The sequence below is a fragment of the Phalacrocorax aristotelis genome, chromosome 1, assembly GCF_949628215.1.
Source record: "Phalacrocorax aristotelis chromosome 1, bGulAri2.1, whole genome shotgun sequence".
NCBI lineage: Eukaryota > Metazoa > Chordata > Aves > Suliformes > Phalacrocoracidae > Phalacrocorax > Phalacrocorax aristotelis.
Genome location: NC_134276.1, coordinates 134,195,023 through 134,213,823, shown reverse-complemented (window position 1 = coordinate 134,213,823; position 18,801 = coordinate 134,195,023). Strand labels below are relative to the sequence as shown.

The window sequence follows — 18,801 nt, the reverse complement described above, 5'->3', positions numbered from 1 at the left end:
CTGACTGCCTTGTCGCTGATGATAGAGTGACAGAATTCACAGAATTCAAACAGAATTTTGTTAAATTAGTTTGATAGGAGCTTATGGTGTTGAAATATTTGTTCCTTTTAAACTGGTCTGTAGCCTGACCCTGTTGCTCCAACTGAGCAGTTGCTCAGGTTCATAAGGAGTCCTGCGTAAGCTAGTGAAGCTCTATAGAGACCCAGAAACACCTGAATTGTTGCTAGAAAAGCTGCGGGTCTGGGATGATGTGATAGTTCTTGCAGGAAATTCTTGCAGGTTTACAGAAATAAGCTTAAAAATGCTGCTGAGTCCTTGCAGCAGAACACTGGATGTGCTGCTTTCTTTCCTGTGCTCATTGCAGCTCAAATTCTGCTGTCTACCTGTGGGCTGGGGGAAAGGGAGAGGTGGATTTTTGGAGTTATATAAAGGCTAGGGGTAAAAATACAGGTAAATCTGTCCCCTCTGAACTATTTACAGAGGTGAAAACAGTGGTAATGGATTGGCAGATCTTTAATATTGTTGCTGAAGTTAGTGACATTTTGTAAATGTGTCAGGTAATTGGTAAATGTCTAGTAGTCGGATGTGTTTTTGTTTTGCTCCAGCTCAAAAATAACAAATGAAAGTCACTGTTTTGATTCTCTCTAATGTATAATACTAACAATCAGTCCCAACTACATTTCTCTAACTAAATGAACAAAGGCAAATTTGTGATGGAGCCACCAAAATTGTACATTTTTGTTTGTTTCTTAGTTCATAAAATTCTGTCATTTTCTGTTATCTCTGGACAATTTTATAGGCTTGGGGGAAATGTTTTTTTGTTTTGATCTCTTATTGGTATTATTGACTTTTTTCTGAAAAGTATTGTTTCTTTCCTCCAGGATTTTAAAGGAACATGAAGATAAAGTGAAAGAGAAAACCATTGAACTTCAATCTGATATGAATAAAAAGTCTTGCTGTAGCAGGCCATAAAATGCTGGGGCATATTGAGACAAGTCATACATTTATACAACACTACATGACACCATCAAATTTGCTTTATCTTCTAAATATTTCTTCTGCTGTGTTCTGAGTGTAGGTGTAAGTCAACCTTAAAATCCTTGTATGTGCTGATCATCACTTCCACAAATCTCGTCTTTAGTTAATTGACAGTGTATTTGGGGTAGTAACAGTCTTTTACTGTTTTTTTTAAAAGCAACACACCAGCAACTGCAAAGTGTATAACATTATCTGAAGTATCTTTTTGTCATTACTGTGGAGATGACATAGCTGTGCAAACATAGTATATTTACACTGCTGTAGGGTGCCATTAATCATGAAAGTGGAGTCATACAAAATCAGCATTATAGACATCTATCAAATGATTACTAATTATCTGCTGGTAGGTCTCGAAATGTAATGCTAAATAAGCAAGGCATGGGCTATCATGAAGGGGAATGTGTTTTATCAGATCTGATGATTGCTTATAAAATCTCCATCTCTGGAAATTTTCACACAAAGCCACGGTGATTTGACACAACTTTGGGGAAAGTTCTGCTTGGAGCAGTATATTGGACTAGAAACCTCCCAGGTTTCCTTACAACCAACATTTCTGTAGTACAGGTGGTAAAAACCCCAGATAATCTTTTAGTCAAGCAAACCATTCTGCATGTCTGCTTTGTATACCAACATTAAAGCCCAACAGTTAGTCTAAGACTGCTACAACACCTGCAATAGAGCATCTAAGGGTGCTATGAAAGCACTCTATGGTGCAAGACATTCACAAGAAAACAAATGTCAGTCCTAGCTTCCAGAAGGGCAAGAAGGAGTGTCCAGACAACTACAGGGTCTTAAAGCCATTCCACAGTACCTGGGAAAACAATAGAGCAACTAATCCCGAAAACCAGACACCAGACACATGAAGGACAAGATGGTCATCAAGAATTGTCAGCATGGAATTATAAAGTGGAAATTCTGCTTAACCAACCTGATAGTTTCTACAATGAGACGGCTAGCTTCATGGATAAGGGGAGAGTCACGGGTGTTGTTTACCTCAACTTTAGTAAGGCTTTTGACACCACCTCCGATGATAACTTCTTCACTGACAAGATGACAAAGTATGGATTGTATTGTTGGACAGGAAAGTGCTTTGAAAACTGGCTGAATGACTGCGCCCAGAGGGTCTAGAGAAGAGAAGGCTCAAGAGGGATCTTTATCAGTGTGTGTAAGTACCTGATGAAGGTGGGGAATGAAGAGCAGGGAGACAGACTGTTCTCAGGAGTGCCCAGTGACTAGACAAGACAGACACAAACTGAAACACATGAAATTCCATCTGAACACAAGAAAATACTTTCTCCTTACTGTGGAGGTGGTCAAACACCAGAATAGTTTTCCCAGAGAGGTTGTGGCGCATCCATTCTTGGAGATATTCAAAACCCAACTGTAAATGGTCCTGGGCGACCTGCTCCAGCTTGTCCTTCTTCAGCAGTGGAATTGGACAGGTGTTCTCAAGAGATTGGTACTTTCTGGCTCCTGAAATTCTGACTCTATATAATGTTCAAAGCCCCATGGGACTAGCACGATCTCCAGGCTGACTAGATTTATCCTCATGACCACAGGCAGTTATGTGAGTGCGGAGCATAGTAAAAAGAACACATGACATACAGGCAGAGATGAGGACAGCTTAGAAGAGAAGTTTGATTTAGGTTTCGTTTTGATTTATACGCAGATTCCCTTTTTCTGTATATCACTGAAGTACAAGATAGAAACACCTTGAGATGAAGCAAAAGAAACAGTGTGTCAGTACTGTTGAAAGAACAAGGATGGGAAGAATGTTACACAATGTCAATGTTCTGGCAAGCAGAAGTGAATTTTGCATTTGGACCCATGAACATTAGGTTGGAAGGGTCTAGGCATTTGTCCAGATTGAGACCAGATGTCACTCTGCTTAATGGAACTCCTACTTAATGTGCTTATTTAGCAATAGAACTCAAATGGAAAGTTCTCCCAGAAAATATTATATTTTGTCTCCCTTGCATTTGTCAGTAGGAGGTGTCAGGCCAATTTACCTGGTATTCTGAATATTTTGTGAATATTTTCACAAGTTCTTTTCTCAGATATCTCCACGTCTTTACTGGTAAAGGATACCTTCAGCTTTTTAATTCTGCTACTTCCATAGCCTCAATTCATAGCTCAAAACTGGTTGTCATCATGTGTTTTGTTGTTTTCTACATGATATATACAAATGCTATCCATCACATGCTGCTGTTTCAGCTTCACACAACGCTTACATTGTTGCCTGCCTACACTCATCCCTTAGGGAAGCAAGCAAAATAGGAAGCTATTTTTTCCTGAGATGCTCTGTCAGTGGTGATAATAGCAATTATAATCAGACAATTACAGAATTATAAGATAATCAGACAATTATAAAAGTAAATAGTTTTTGCTTTAATCAGGTCTTATTAACTAATGACATGATGATAAAATAATTCTGCTAACTGATCAGCATTACTAGGTACTGTTAATTAGTGAGCTATGTATGCCTTTTTGGACTGCCATTTCATATTTCTGCATAAAAATCGTAGGACATGTATGGTTTGTGATGAAATTCTGTTGTGACCTTAACACAGGTCCATTTCTGGTTCTACGGCTGTGTTGTACTGGAAATGCTGGTGGTCATTTGAGTGAATAGAAATGTCTAGACATGAAAGCACAGAACTGAACTGCAAAAGAGGATGTTCTGTTTTCCACATGAGGATTCAGGGGTCAGCTCAGGCTGACTGCTGTGCTGCTAAAAGACCATGTTTAATGATTCAGAGGAATGCCTTGGACTGTAGCCTAAACCTGTATATCCTATGATGAAGTAAAACTTAGTTTTGGTAGTAATCTCAAAGCTAACACGGTTTCTTTCTGCTTCACAATTACAGTGTAGTTCTCTCCATGTTTTCTCAGAAAATGCTATCTTCACATTCTTTGCATCATCACTTATCTACAATGTTTGTTTCTGCTGAAAAATCAGATAAATATCAAACCTACTAAGGAAAAGGAAAGGGAAAGTAGTTGGGGAGATTGTATCAGTATCTGCAGAGACTGGAAAGACAGGTAAACAGAACAGCAGAGATTGTAACAATTTTGAGAGTATAAAAAACCTTTTCCTTTCCCTTCAGCAGTATCTGGACCCTAGAATAATCTTTTGTCTAGAGGACAGGTGCTCTGCTTTAGCAGTCATGTGTGCGCAGTGATCTGCCTCTTTTTCTATCTCAGTTGTGTATAGCACGTCTTTTATGCTTTTTGTGTCTATCCCCAGAAGCAGCAGCTATTTTCAGCGAACAGTCTTGTTCCCTGTAGGCGTACTACTGCCCTGGCTTACCTCAGTCAACATACTGTGCAGAAATACCAGTATTTTGGGGAAACTCTAGCTGATGAGTCACACCCTCCTTACTCTAAAATAACACGAAAAGCGAATTTAAAGTAATCTGGTTTTTTCTTTTACAATGAGGCTATTAGAAAACAAACATGTTAGATCTGAAACATCAGGTTTCTTTCTTTTAGTTGCTTTTAAAAAATATTTCTAAAAGTGCTGTAAATTCAAAATTTTTAGGAAGTTTAGACAAAATCTGAAAGATTTGTCTTCCTCCCACCTGCCTGTGTGCTTTGGGGATTAACATCTGAGATGATCTCTGAGAAATATTGAAAGGAAATGTTTCAAAAAAGACTAAAAACCTCCCACTTTTCCAGTTGGAACTAGACTGTGAATGCATAATGCCTATTGAAAAAGAAACCACCTGGCTTTGTTGTATGTTCAAACTAGGCAAGTGCACGCACTGGCATAAATTTACACCTCTTATGCCAAGCTGAAAATTACTCATAAAATGTGTCCTCCATGCTGTACTGTTCTGTAGAGAACCTTGGGAGCACAGAGTGGCCCTCTTAACATTAGTGACTAGCTCCCTAATCCTACAAGCACTGCAAGTGTGATTTGCATGCTATGCCTTTTAGAGGCATGCTCAGTATCTAGGTTTTTTGGATGATCCTTTGCATTTCAAGTGACAGAACAATGCCTGAGAAGAGTTTTAATACTTTTCCCTTAAGATCAGAGTCAAGGCAGAAGCGACCTGCTTTCTTTTTTCTCCAGTGCTGTATTTGTTACTTATCAGGGACACTTTTGTGTAAGTACTGTATTTCAGTTCCCTTCTCGTGCTCAGCTCATGATCTTTTCTTGTCAGTGGGAAGGAAAAAGCTTTAAACATATGTCTGTTTCCAATGTCAACAGTCATTTTGTCATTAGCATTTTAATTCAAAGCTATGATGATCAGTGGCTTGGGCTCAACACTAAAGTCCAAGATAGACCTTCTTGTTCAAGACTTGAGAAGACTAGGCTCAGACCCTGTGGTAGTTACCCAGACTACTTGGATTGCTGAGGAAAGCCTAGCAGCCAATTGCACCTGGCCTGCAAGCTGTTTGCATAGCTCTTTCACTAATGCTGAACCTACATATGCTGAACTCATTGATGCTTTCAAAACCTTTGTGGTAGGTGACACCTGTAAATGGCATTGGAAGCCTAAATTTTCTTTTTGATCACTGTAATTTGAAGACACTCAGCACTGCAGTAGGCAATCTCAGTTTGTTAAGTGATGGAGAAATATGTAGTATGCTTTTGATGTCAAGAAAAGCACAAGCCAGCTTCCCAGGGCTGAATGTGATTGAAGTCTAGTCATCACCCCAGAATTGTGCCAATAAAAATATCAGCAAGAACTTAATTTTGCAACACTGAACTGAATGGGCACTTGTAGTAAGAAGGCAAGGTGGCCACTGTTGGAGAGACCTACCTTTCTTTCACTGTCACTAGGTGAAAGATGAGGCAGAAGGGGCAGTACGGTGCTTAAAATACCTCTCAAACTGGTTAATGAGCTGTTCTGATCACGTTTTCTTCACTGCTTCTTGTCCATTGCAGGCAAAAATGACACATTCTCAGTAAAGGCAGGCCAGACCGTTGTGTTGTGTCTTTTTTTTTTATTAAACAACGTGGGTTTGTTTTTTTTTCCTTCTTCATTCTTTTAATATTAAAGATATATGCAGTAGGCAAGATAAGTGGATGGTTTGAAGTATTGTAAAAGTGTAAGTTAGACAAAGCATGCGTCTTTCCCCTTTCAGTTGTCGTCAGCTCAGTAATTAGTGGCAAAGGAGAAGAAGAAAACATTGTTTGCGTATCTTTAAATGGAGGGGGCTGAGAAAAAAAAATCTGGTAGAATTCCTTACCTTGAAGTCCTAGAATCACAGAAATGTTAGTAGAAAGGGACTTCTAGAGGTTTTCCTGGTCCAAGACGTTACTTGAAGAGTAACTGATCTACCTATGAACTGATCCCTTGAAAATGGCAGCAATATTTGACAGAGAAAATACTACTCATTTTGTGAGGAAAGTTTCTCATTGCAAGAAATATGGAAGAAAAGTACTTTAAAACAACAGTGAGTAACTACACTGCAAAGAGTATCAGGCAACAGGGATGACCCTGGTAACAACAGGCCCATCAGTCTCACTTCTGTGCCTGGTAAAATTATGGAGAGGATTATTCTGGGAGTTACAGAAAAACACCTGAAAGATAATGCAGTCATTGGTCCTAGCCAGCACAGGTTCACTAGGGGAAAGTCCTGCCTAACAAATTTGATTTCCTTCTATGACAAGGTCACCCACCTAGTTGACCAAGGAAAGCCAGTCAATGTGATATTTTTGGATGTCAGTAAAGCTTTTGATACTGTCTCTCACAGTATCTTCCTGGACAAAATGTCCAACGTACAGCTGCATGAACACGTAATGCAGTGGGTGAGCAGTTGGCTGATGGGTCGGGCTCAAAGGGTTGTAGTAAATGGGGTTACATTGGGCTGGCGGCCAGTCACTAGTGGGGTTCTGCAGGGATCCATCTTGGGGCCGGTACTCTTTAATCTCTTTGTTAATGACTTGGATGCAGGACTTGAAGGAATACTAATTAAGTTTCCTGATGACACAAAATTGGGAGGAGCTGTTGACACTCCTGAGGGCAGAGAGGCCCTGCAGAGGGATCTGGACAGACTGGAGAGCTGGGCAATCACCAACTGTATGGAGTTTAGCAAGGGCAAGTGCCAGATTTTGCACCTGGGTCACAGCAACCCTGGATGTACATAGTCTGGGGAACGAGAGGCTGGAGAGCAGCTCTGCAGAGAGGGACCTGGGGGTTCTGGTCAGTGGCAAGTTGAACATGAGCCAACAGTGTGCCCTGGCAGCCAAGAGGGCCAGCTGTGTCCTGGGGTGTATCAAGCACTGTATTGCTAGCCAGTCAAGGGAGGTGATTGTCCTGCTCTACTCGGCACTGGTGTGGTCTCACGACCTTTCCAACTCAGTACATTCTATGATTCTATGATTTTTACTGCTGTATTACAGTTTAATTTCAGTCTACATAGATACCATGTGATACAATCCCTAGACCATAAGAAATGAAGGCACTGTATCGTTTTTGTGAAGGGAAAACCAATAGAAACAGGTTTCTAAAGAGTGAAAAGTTGACAAATACTGGCAAAGTACATCTTCAAGTATGCTTTATTTGCAGGTGATTAAAAACATTTTTAGGCAAAAAACTAGTCAATCTTATCCAGTACATGATAGAATATGATTTAGTGCCTAATGCCAGACAGACTGGAAAATGGGTAGATAGGACTGATGATGCAGTTTTTGATGGATTACAAGTGATTAAATGGTCCACATTCATATAGTAAAAAGACTTGATACATATGAAGAATTATAAGCAGTTAATATTTTTAACTATAAGCAGGAGATATTGTAAGAAAAAACAAGGGATGTAAGGGGATGGGAAAGCTACAGACATCTTAGTAGTATCAGAAGCCATAGACTTGTTTTTTAAACGTAAGCTTATTCCTGCAAATCACTGCACTTTTGAGAATAGTATTGAAATTGAAAACTTATCTAAAACATCACCAAAAGGAAACACTAATTCCTATTTTTTTTTGAAAATTATTCTGTATTAAGAGTTCTTGCAAAAAATCAAAATATGCCATGGCCAAGAAACATGAATTATTCACCATTTCAGAGACTTCGCATTCATCACATTTAAATACTATATGTCCAATTTCAGAAGGTCTCATGCAAAATCCAGCTATAAAAACTCACCACAGAATATTTTCAAGGATAAAAAGATAATGTTTTTTAAAACTCTGACAGACATCCAGTTGTGAAGGTGGATTTTGAAAATAATAGTCCATATTTTCCAGAAGGCATTCAAAAACACAGTTGTTGACCTTTCTATAAATGCCCAGCTCTTATCTACATTTTGCATGGAATATTTACCAAAGCTATAATTTTGGACAGTTACTGGAATATATCACTGCCTGGAGTAGTGCCAAAGGTAACAATTATATTTCCGTAACTGCATAATGAGAATTAAATAATCAGAAAACAAATTCCTGTTATGAAATGACTTTTTGTCTCATGTACCATATATATATTCAGTTATATTGAATGTAAGTCCAGTAATACTATCACAGTAATATGCAGTAGTGGTCTTTCATACTGAGAAAACTGCCCTAATCATCTTTAACATGCAAAGCTTGGAAGAACCAGAAATTCATGTAAGTAGTGTAATTTGTATACGCATCTTCTGCCATCCTAAAGTTAACCAGAACACTCAAGACTGTTTGCTTATATTTCCTATATGTTTGACAAAAGTTACAGTTCTGTATACTGTACATTGACAGCGGGATCCCAGCCCCCTGTTCTATCTGCAAGGATCAGGTTACCACTTTCCATCGGAGTAAACATTCTGGTATTTAATATAATAATCTTGTGAACAGTTGTTCCTAGCTTGAAGTTCAGCAGTTCAGGACTTGATAAAATTCTCCTTTTTGTCTCTCTGAAAGGTTTCTTGCTAGCGCATTTTGTAGTCATTAGATACTGACATTTCACATAGCTGTCCTTTAAAATCCAAGTCTACTGTGAAATCCAGGTCACGCTGTAAAAAGATTTAAATGTAACATGTAAGTAAGACTATAAATTTAGCATATAAATTCAGTTATCATTGTTCCAGTTGAAAAGACCTGGAGATTCAAGAGATACCTTCTTTGGTTTCTAACTTCTTTTGTTTTTAAGTGTTGCTAACACTGAAAAAGCAGGATATAGGATGTGTAATAGCATTCACCATACAATCTATGTCTAGAGCATATTTCGATATTCTTCTTAAGGCTGATTTAGTATCCTGGTTACAACTGGGAAGCTTCTGAAATCCTGTGCTATCATATATATTCCATAACAATTTTTTAAGGTTATCCCCCACTGAGATGCTCTCAATCTAGGGTGAAGGGCTTTCACACTAGGACTTATTCTAGAATAGATCTAGTAAACTTTCAATTGTAGAGAAGTCCTCAGTCATTCTTTATATTATAATGACATGTTTCTTGGAAAGAGGCACTACATAGCCCTACAAAATGATGCTGTCTCTCTACAAGCTTTTGAAAGGCTTCATGCTTCAGAAGACCAAAGCACTAACAAATCCTTTTGAACCAAGGTGGTCTCTCTGTCTTATGATAACTATCAAGAACACATTAATTTTAGCACCTAAATCTGCATTCAGGTGCTTAACTGCTGTGATAACAAATTTGAAATATTTTCTTCATTTTTCCCTCAAAAGAAAGTTGATACATTCAGCTCAAAAGAAACTGTTCCAGTCCCCCAAAGATAACATAAAGATGGGAGACACACTGTCTGCCTCTACTTTCACAGCAAGCGGTAACTTCAGGAGGAGTGAATGTTTTAATGCCAAGTTTATTTTGTGTTTATTTCTTCCCCTGTATCCACACTACCATGAAAACTGTATCCAATCTGTATTTGATACAAAAAAGGAAAAGTAATGCAAAAAAGAAAATCAATGAAACGTTAAGATTTGCTGCAGTCAACAAATGCAATAGTTCATCAATTACAACAACTGCATGGATGGATAATAACTAGGTTATTTTAATGGCTGTATGTTGTAATAGAAAATGAAGAGATTCTGCTCAAGGTTTTTGGCAGAAAATGGTGCCGCTGTTTCTCCTGGAAGCCATAGTTATCGTGTCTTGCTCTTCTATAATGGCATGGGTTGTCCATCAGACCATGTCTCATAGTCTCCTTACAAGTTAAAAGAAGAACTGAATAACTAACATACTTGGTGAGGGATTCGGCCCATAGCAGAGAAATTAAGGAAGTTTTCACCAGTCACGAGAGTGTGAGATCCATCATGCTTTAGCTTTAGTCTATTTATATAAACTTATGTATTTTCTGTGGAAAGCCACAATTTTTAAACAACCGTATCACTTGTGAGTTCAAATACATTTGATCACTGAGTTCACTGAAATCTGTTACTTAATTTCCTAAAGGAGAGTTACTGGGAACTGAGTGGGAAATCTGGCTGCAGATGTGGAACTGAAGTACTTACTCTTGATCATCCTGTGTTGGCAGAAGGGATCTTACCACTGATTTTAGTAACAGTATGAAGAGACCCTTGCCTACTTGTGTCACAAAATGTGAGTCAAGCTGATTGCAGAGGGCAGCTGACTTGATGATGCACTTGAATCATTACTTCTTTCCCTTGCTATCTTGTTCGCAGGCTGAGTTCTAGAACATTAGCACTACATCACCATTGCTGTCACCAGCTTTGGAGAAGCTGTGACTAGAGCTCTTCCTAATAAACATTAATTTAGAGCCTTTAGCATGCTCATTGTTTTACTTACATGCATTTTATTTAATGTTGATTATAGTTTGTGATCTATAGAGTTGGAATTACAATCAGTGATGCTGACTCACCACATTTTTTGCATTTGGTTTCATGGATATAGTCCCATAGATTTCTTCTCCTCGTCTCACAGTTAAATAGTCCTCTAAGTAGAAGACAGTTTGCTTCCAGTGAGTATAGGGAGCATCAGGTGCTAAAAAATATATATAGGTATTATTTACAGAAGTTTAATTTTTTCTACAAATCAAATTAAGACTTGGGAACAATTAAAAAATCGTTTCTTCTCATAGCATGCTTTAACTTACATATTAGCAAACATCCTTTACAACAACACAATTCTACTGACTGTCGGAAGTTTTTTTTTTTAAAAAAACTGTCAGGACAGGAATTTTTAACAGTTCTTCTTTTACAAAATTCTAGAATCACAAGATTGATATAAACAAACTTTTGTCAGAAGCTGTGTTGGCAAACTGATATCTTCCAAAGGAAAAGTATTTTACCAGATAATTTCTGGCTATGTGTTTAGATGGTTTTAATGACTGTTAATTACTAAATGGAGAGATCATCTTGCAGGAGTTCAGATCCAGAATCTGTTTTCCATTTGGACATGCCTCTGTAAAATTTCTAACTGAAAACATGTTAGACCAAAACTAAACTGAACTTATATTGTAAAACATAACTGCTAACCTTGTACACACATACATGTGCACATTTCCTTCTGCAGAACTATCTTCCTTAGAAAAGCCTGACATATCTGCAAACTTGTGCTCCATGAACAGGGTGTGTGTGGAACATAGGCACAGGTCTTCAAGTCCACTCCAAATCACATACTTATTTTCTTCATAATTAAAAAAAAAGACATATCAATGAAGTGGTACTTCCTCATGTTCTGCAAACTTGGATATTTTACTGAATTCAGCAGACCCTTGCCAACAGACAGTAGCTGAGAATCCAGACCAGTCTTACAGACAGTGGTGATATTCCTTCAGTTACAGAAGGCCAAATGACCTTTTTATGGAGTAACTTGTTCCGTGCCTACCTTATCATGATGTGGTGAATAGAGGCAGAGAACCACTTTCCTCAACCTTCTGTCTACACTCATGCTAATACAGGTCAGGAACATTAGCCAGATTTGTTGCAAAGCCATACTTCTGACTCATGTTCAGTTTGTTGCACACCAGAAACCAAGAGTCTTTTCCAACAAAGCTGATATCTATCCAGTTGGCCCAAGCAACATCATGGAGTTGTTCAGTCCCAGCTGCAGGACTTGACATTTGGCATTGCTGAGCTTTATAAGGTTCTGATCAGCCCACTTTGAACCTGTGTCTTTCTAAATAATAACCCTTTCTCTCTAGCCTATGCTCCTTCTGATTTAGGATCTTCAACAAATTTGCTGAGAGTGTACACTATCCCATCATCCAGATCATTAATAAAGAAGTGTGTGGAATGATTACTGGGGGTGAGATTATCAAGGTTGAAATTACTGAGGCTAAAGTTATATCCACATTTCATAAAAGTTAACTTCCAGACTGGAATGCGGTTGGCATGCTGGAAATTGGTTCAGTGACTGTCCCCTAAGCAACACCACCTGCGCTCTTAGATGTTAGGAACATTGAGGGAGCTCAGTGTCCTAATCTAAGGCAGATAACTGGAGGAGGGAGTGAAGTAAATGCTTCATGGCCAAACTCATCCATAAATCACTGCAGATGCAGGGGCTGGATGGAACCATGCCCTGACCAGCACAGTAACATCATGCCCTGTGGGTGAACTTTGCTCATTATAAAATCATTATAATACTAAAACACACACACCTCCATCCCAGAGTTACCTGCCCCAAGGTACAACCACCCCTCACTGAGCATGTGCTCTGAATTTCTTAGTCCATACTTTTAAATTGAGGCAAGGAATTTCTACACCAATCAATAACGAAAGTATGTATGACTAGAGTCACTCAAGCTCCACCTAAACATAAAATAGTATAAAAATGTCCCCAAGAGAGGGGGATGTTAGAAAAGATACCACTGCAGACTACTGGGATCCGTCGACAGGCTGAACCTCTCTTCTCCCCCATAGGAATGCCTATTGGGTAAGACTCGAACACTTGGTTATACCGAGTCATTCCTCAGGAAATTTAGAGAACAAGCTTGTTATTTTGTGTTTTGTGTTGTAGTGCTCTATACTTGCACATGCTTTGCAGACAGTGTATTTTTCACCAGCAATCAAATGAGACCCTGCATTTCTGTAGCTTCAATAAATGGCACTATTAGTGAATCTGGCTGTGAAGAGTTATTGGGCAAGACTAGAATAATAGTGATTGTACAGTTAGTGAATCCCTCGCCAACTAACAGCGCTGAACTGGGTATCACTCAGAATCTAAGCCCAGCCCCTCCCAGCCCCTCTGACATCTGAGGACCAGCTGGATTGCATGGGGGTTTATTTTCTGCCAAATTTCTTCACCTATTAATGCAACAATGTGGAACAATACTGACCTCACTGTTGGTCACATGTGGCATGCTAATAATAACTGGCCTCTAGTTTGACTTTGCCGATTGACACATTTTGAGCCAATTTTTCACCCATGTTATTGTTCACTTATCCAGTCTGTACCTCACCAATAGATGCTATGTAAGGTTGTATAAAAGGCCTTGCTAATCTCAAGGTATACAACAGCCACTGATCTTCCCTCATTCACACAGCTATTCATCTAGAAGACAATCAGGGTGGTCAGATATAATTGGCTTTGGTAAATCCTGTTCTCAATCACCTTCTTGCCCTTCATATAGCTGGAAATAGTTTCCAGGGGATTTGTGTCATAAACTTCACAGAAGCTGAAGTGATATTGACTGGCCTGTAGTTCCGTAGATCCTGCTTACTGTAGTTCTTGAAGATGGGTGTGATAGCTACCTTTTTCTAATCAAGAACCTTTCCCCATCACCATGGCCTTTTAAAGATGTTAGAGGGTAGCCTTACAATGACATTGACCAGCACCCTCAGCATGCTTGGATGCCTCCTGTCTGGTCCTGTGGACTTGTTTAATGTTCTGTAATCCTCATGACATACCTTGAGGCACTACTCACGTACCATCATCATATAAAAACCCTACTTCTCCAATGGCTGTAAGGCATCTCTCCCATTATTTGAGATACTTGAATAGCAATTAGCCCCTCCACATAAACACTACTTGTCTTAGTGCAGTTAGAGGGTCATCACCTGGGACCCAGAGGAAACCCTGGACCAAGTACTGTGGAGAGGATTTACAACCAAATGGTTCCCCCAGGCTTCAGAGTGGTCCCTAGATATGCTATAACTGGTGATATGGCTGTAGCGTCATTTGCATCAAAGAAGGCCAGAGTGAATTTTGGTTTTAGAAAAAGCCCTTGTCAAAAACACACAACTTGAACATGGACTTGAAAATCTTAAGAATTTGACTTTGCATGGATATCTGGCTAGCAGCTTTTTCTCATTTGCATGCAATGACATCCAACCTTTTTTATTTGATGGGCAATACAGCCTGCTGGAGAAGGTAGTTACTGAAGTAAGCTATTCAGAGAATTGGCAGTAAAGCAAAGAAGAGAACTCAAGAGGAGAAACGTAACGTTTTCCAAGTGACAGGAGGCAAAATCTGGAGACATAGGAAGCCTCTTCAAGCAAACCTTCAAGAAGGCTGAGCCACCAGCAGCTAAGAGATGTAGTTGCAGAAAGTGATGAGACAGGGCAAGTCATCAAAGCTGAAAGGATCCTAGAATGGAGAGTGCGTGACTAAGCATTCAGAATCTCTGAAGTAGCAGCTTGTGGGAGCTACAGATAGTTTATAGAAGCTAGGTTTTCAGGCATTGCTGATGAATCCCATTGTTGATAGAAGTTCAGAAATATCAGAGGTTGTGACTCCTTTCCCTTTTTTTTATGACAGGTAGACACAAAAGACCTTGCACACACATTTGCAAGTTGAGGTGGGTCTGCAAAAACCTCTCTGTAAGAAAAACACTATGCAAAATGATATCTGCCCTAGACTTTTGTCCAAATGTAGGCTCTTCTATTTAACCTCTGTCCTTCCTCAAGTTCTTACTTCCTATGTACTAAGGGAAGCTAAGCCCACCTGTGGTGGTCTTGCAGAACATTTTCCAAGTGCCTGAGTGAGCCCCCTTTATTCCATACACCCAAGAGGCAAGAAGAGCCAAGAAAGTCCTTATCCCACCCACCTTTTGCTATACTGATATTGGAGCAAGTCTATGGCCACTCTGCAGACAAGCAACTCCTTGCAATGACATAATGGGCCACTTTTGACACCTATTCACTGGGATGTCTAAGAGTCAAGCAAAGAATGGCTGGGGTTGAGGGCCAGATTTGATGACAAGACACACTTGACTGGAAAACATTAATCAGATATCCTAATATTTAACAGCTGTTTCTTAAAACATGTATGTTCATATGCCCACATAAAACAGAAACACATTCCATTATTCCTTTGCAGATGAAGACACATTCTCGATGATGTTAAAGACCTTTCATGTAGTTCTGGCAATATAAGTAGCCCTCCTTAACTAAGGTAGGTTTCAGTTAACATCACAACACAGTAACTATACCCTTCATTCAAAGCTATTTTTTTACAGGAAAGTAGAGGTTTGACTATATTACCTTTTAGAAAAGATTAACAGGCTGCCTTCTGCTCAAAAAAATCATCCTTCTGTGAAAAAAACCAAATTCCTAAAACCTGAAGTGTTTTCCTCCTTAGATAATTTTGTTTAGCATGAACTCAGAAATATTAGCACTTCAGGATACCACTGTAGTGCCTCACAGATTGTTCATGTCTCCCTAGCTACACTTTGTGATGCCTCTCATGGTGTGGAAAATACTATAGTGTAACACATTTATAGAATAACCAGGGAAACATAGTTATTGAGAAACATAAGACTATGAGGTACCAAATAACATAATCCATATGGTTATACTTCTAGAATAAAATATAAGTATTTCAACAAAGTATTTTGAGCTTTGAATCTCATGTAAAGGGTTGAGAGCTCATGTGAAGGGAGAATAAAAGAGATTTCTAATATTTAACTTACATCAGGTCCCATTTACACCTGTTTGAGTTGTGTGATGGTGGTGCAACTAGCAACAAACTGTAATTTGTTGTTCTTGTCATTAAAGTCATGGCATTTTTTAATTTTTGCAACACTGGCAGTTTTATTCACTCTGGTAAATGATGCCTTAAAGGAATGGAGTTACTCCTTTAAATATCTGCTCACCAAGGTGAGTGAGTTTCACATTTTGGGTTGTTAGAGCTGATTTACATAAGCAGTATGCGTGTGGTTATATCTTGGGAAAAAAAAAAATGGTTTTATTCTAGACAAGCAGGACCCTTTTCTTGAGTTTCGAATTTGGGGGGAAATAGGATGCAGAGCTCTTCCCTTTCACTGAGCTGACCATTCCCTGTCTAATTTGAGAAATTTGACACAGGATTTAGCTATAACTGGTGATGGGCATAAACTCCCAGGTCATAATTTCGGCTGGTCTCTAAGCTTGGTAGACGTTGTGAAATCCTGCCTCTGTTTCTGCACAATTCCTACATGTAGTTGTCCTTTCCCCCTCCTGCTCACCTCCCCCAAAGTGACAATAATTTTTATCACTGAAATTCAAACCTAGTGGTACACTAAACCTCCATGTACCATCTGACCAGTAGCACTGATATACTGATAGCAATAGAAATGAAATGAAAAGAAAAGAAATACAGATTACCTGTAGAAAATCCCATCTTCTTGTGGCACTTTGTAAATTCAATATTAAAATAGGTGACCAAGGCATGAATGTAGTCATTACGCTGGATTTGGAGGCAGAATGCAGAAGTAAATGCCAATTCTTCAGTCTTTACTGTATAAATATCCACTTCCTGTTTTGAGGAGAAAGAAAAAGACATTTACATGAAGGTGTCTGTGACTCTAAGGTAAGTGCTAAGTGATGAAGTTAAGCATTTTATATAATGATCATCAAAAAAGACAACTGGGAGCCCTTTAACACTGCAAGAAATCAATGGTACATTTGAATCTATCAAATCATTAGCAAATGATCCAGTTATCTGACTAAGTTGACAGAGTGTAGTAAGAGAGGCCGCTCACAGAAGAATGTGTGTCCTTGGAGATGGCAGTGAGGGGCTGTGGGAGCTGGAAGAAATCAAGGTAAAAGTGTGCTTTGACAAATATAGGCACAATGGATGTTGAAATGGAGATACAGGTCCCAGTTCTAAGACTTCATCATCAGGGACTGTCAGCATGAGGAAAGATGGCAGAGTTGGGTTTTTAATAAAAATAAACTTCTGATTTGTTTGAGCATCTCTGGAAGGGAATGTGCTTTGACTGTGTCAAGCAGTCAAAACATCTGAGGCACGATAGGGGCCCGCTGATAATTCTTTCTAGTCCTGTGTCAGATAACTGATTCAAAATAGTAAGCACTTACTCTTGAATTAGACAGAAACAAATCATGTAAATCATACTATGGCTTGATTACAGTAGTTGGGAGCAATGGTGTAGTCTCCAAGACTGGTTATTTCCATCAATATTTAAATCTCACTGGTCAAAGCTTAAACTGAGATTTTTTAGATGGACCTGATTTTCCTAGCTATGTATTGCTTTTGTCTGGGTTGTTTCCAAAACTTGTAGTCATGATAGAGCGGACACTAAGTCTGAAATACTATTAATTGTATTCTAATGCTATGGGAAACATCTCCTACCAGCGCACTTTCTGATATCCTCATAAGTGTATCTGGCTTCACTGTCCTTGTCAGGGCATATTTGGCAAGAGCCAGATACCCCCAAAATATTTTTCTCTCTACTGTTTGGAAGGTCAGTATTAACAACAAAACTCCTTATGAATACAGAGAAATAGCAGCTTTGTAGGCACAAATCCAAATTTCCTCTACTCTACTAACATCAGCCAGGAATCATATCACTGACCTCACCAGCATTACTTCAGACTCACACTGCAAAAAGGGAAAGCAGAGTCTAGAATGTCCATTAGAGGGATCTTTTAGCCTCTTTTAGGGCACAATAGAGGGCTCTTTTAGCAATTGCATTCTATAATCTAGAAGTCACCTGCAAAAATAGACATCAAATGATTCAGCCGTATTTCAGTTACTGAGGTCTTTGCATGGACCACATATCATGTGTTTCTGAGACTTAGAAAACTTATGGTGAGATGATTTAAGCAAGCTATAGTTTTGGCCTGTCTGATTAGCAATACTGTTCAGGAATAACTTAACCGCAATGAAAATTGTTCTATCATATTGCAATAGTACCCTGAGTCACTAGTGCTTAAAAGTGACCCATGCTTCTAAGTGGTCATTTAAAGCTCAGATAGCCTGATACTTTTTTTTCTCAAAAGAAGATAAAAAGAAAAAAGCATACTAGGAATAAGAATTTCTGAAGTCTTCTGGCAGACTTCCATAGCAGCCTGCAAAATTTTCTTTGACAAGCTAGACTGGGCTGGTGGGTGATAGCTGCAGGTTTCTGTAATTTTTGGTGGCTTTTTAGTGGTATCACTGTGGGGAAATTGTGAATTAAGTCCAATGATGAGGCACATAAAAAGGATGTAGCTCCCTCTCTCTGAGCTGTGTTGGCTCTGCAGGGTAAAGTGGAATCAAAGCAGTAGGAAATATTTTTATTAGAGAAATTAGTAGAAGTGTCTCAGAAATATTGAAGAGATGTGCTGAATAAAATGGTGGCCACTTTTGCAGTTTTCTTTTAAGGACAGAACCATGTTTTTTTTTACTATGCCAGATATGAGACAAATGTGGGGTTTTTATTAATTAATATAGTTTTGAAACTGGCCTGATCCCATTTTGGTGATCTCTTTGAATGGTACTCTGGCTAATATATCTTCTTATATTAAATATCACTGCTCACTGAACATTACTTACAGATAACAGCAGAGGGGACAAATGCTATCTTTGCATAAAATAAATTGAAAAGCCATGATTTACCAGATTTCATTCAGATTTCAAAAACAACAATAAAATGGGCAAAATTAAGCAGGGATCTGATCAAAATACAGCTCTTAATTATACTAAAAAATAAAATGC

General features: G+C 38.8%; 2 protein-coding genes across 17 annotated transcripts in view; one reads left to right on the top strand and one right to left on the bottom strand.

Moving 5' to 3' along the window:
• CRACR2A (calcium release activated channel regulator 2A) overlaps nucleotides 1–13,001 on the top strand; it is a 73,409-nt gene extending 60,408 nt beyond the window's left edge. For 10 of the 11 annotated variants that reach the window (XR_012663174.1, XM_075109789.1, XM_075109770.1 and 7 more), the window contains one exon: nucleotides 882–13,001. Coding sequence is in view for 9 of the 11 variants with exons in the window: in XM_075109789.1 (XP_074965890.1) it covers nucleotides 882–972 (91 nt within the window). In the remaining 2 variants the exon portion in view is untranslated. The remainder of the gene's footprint in view (nucleotides 1–881) is intronic. The other variant, XR_012663170.1, reaches the window with a different exon arrangement.
• PRMT8 (protein arginine methyltransferase 8) overlaps nucleotides 7,532–18,801 on the bottom strand; it is a 75,990-nt gene continuing 64,720 nt past the window's right edge. For all 6 annotated transcript variants that reach the window (XM_075109846.1, XM_075109876.1, XM_075109885.1 and 3 more), the window contains 3 exons: nucleotides 16,467–16,617; nucleotides 10,802–10,923; nucleotides 7,532–8,975 (listed from right to left, as the gene is read on the bottom strand). In XM_075109846.1, the coding sequence (XP_074965947.1) occupies nucleotides 8,892–8,975; nucleotides 10,802–10,923; nucleotides 16,467–16,617 (357 nt within the window). In that variant the 3' untranslated portion in view covers nucleotides 7,532–8,891. The remainder of the gene's footprint in view (nucleotides 8,976–10,801; nucleotides 10,924–16,466; nucleotides 16,618–18,801) is intronic.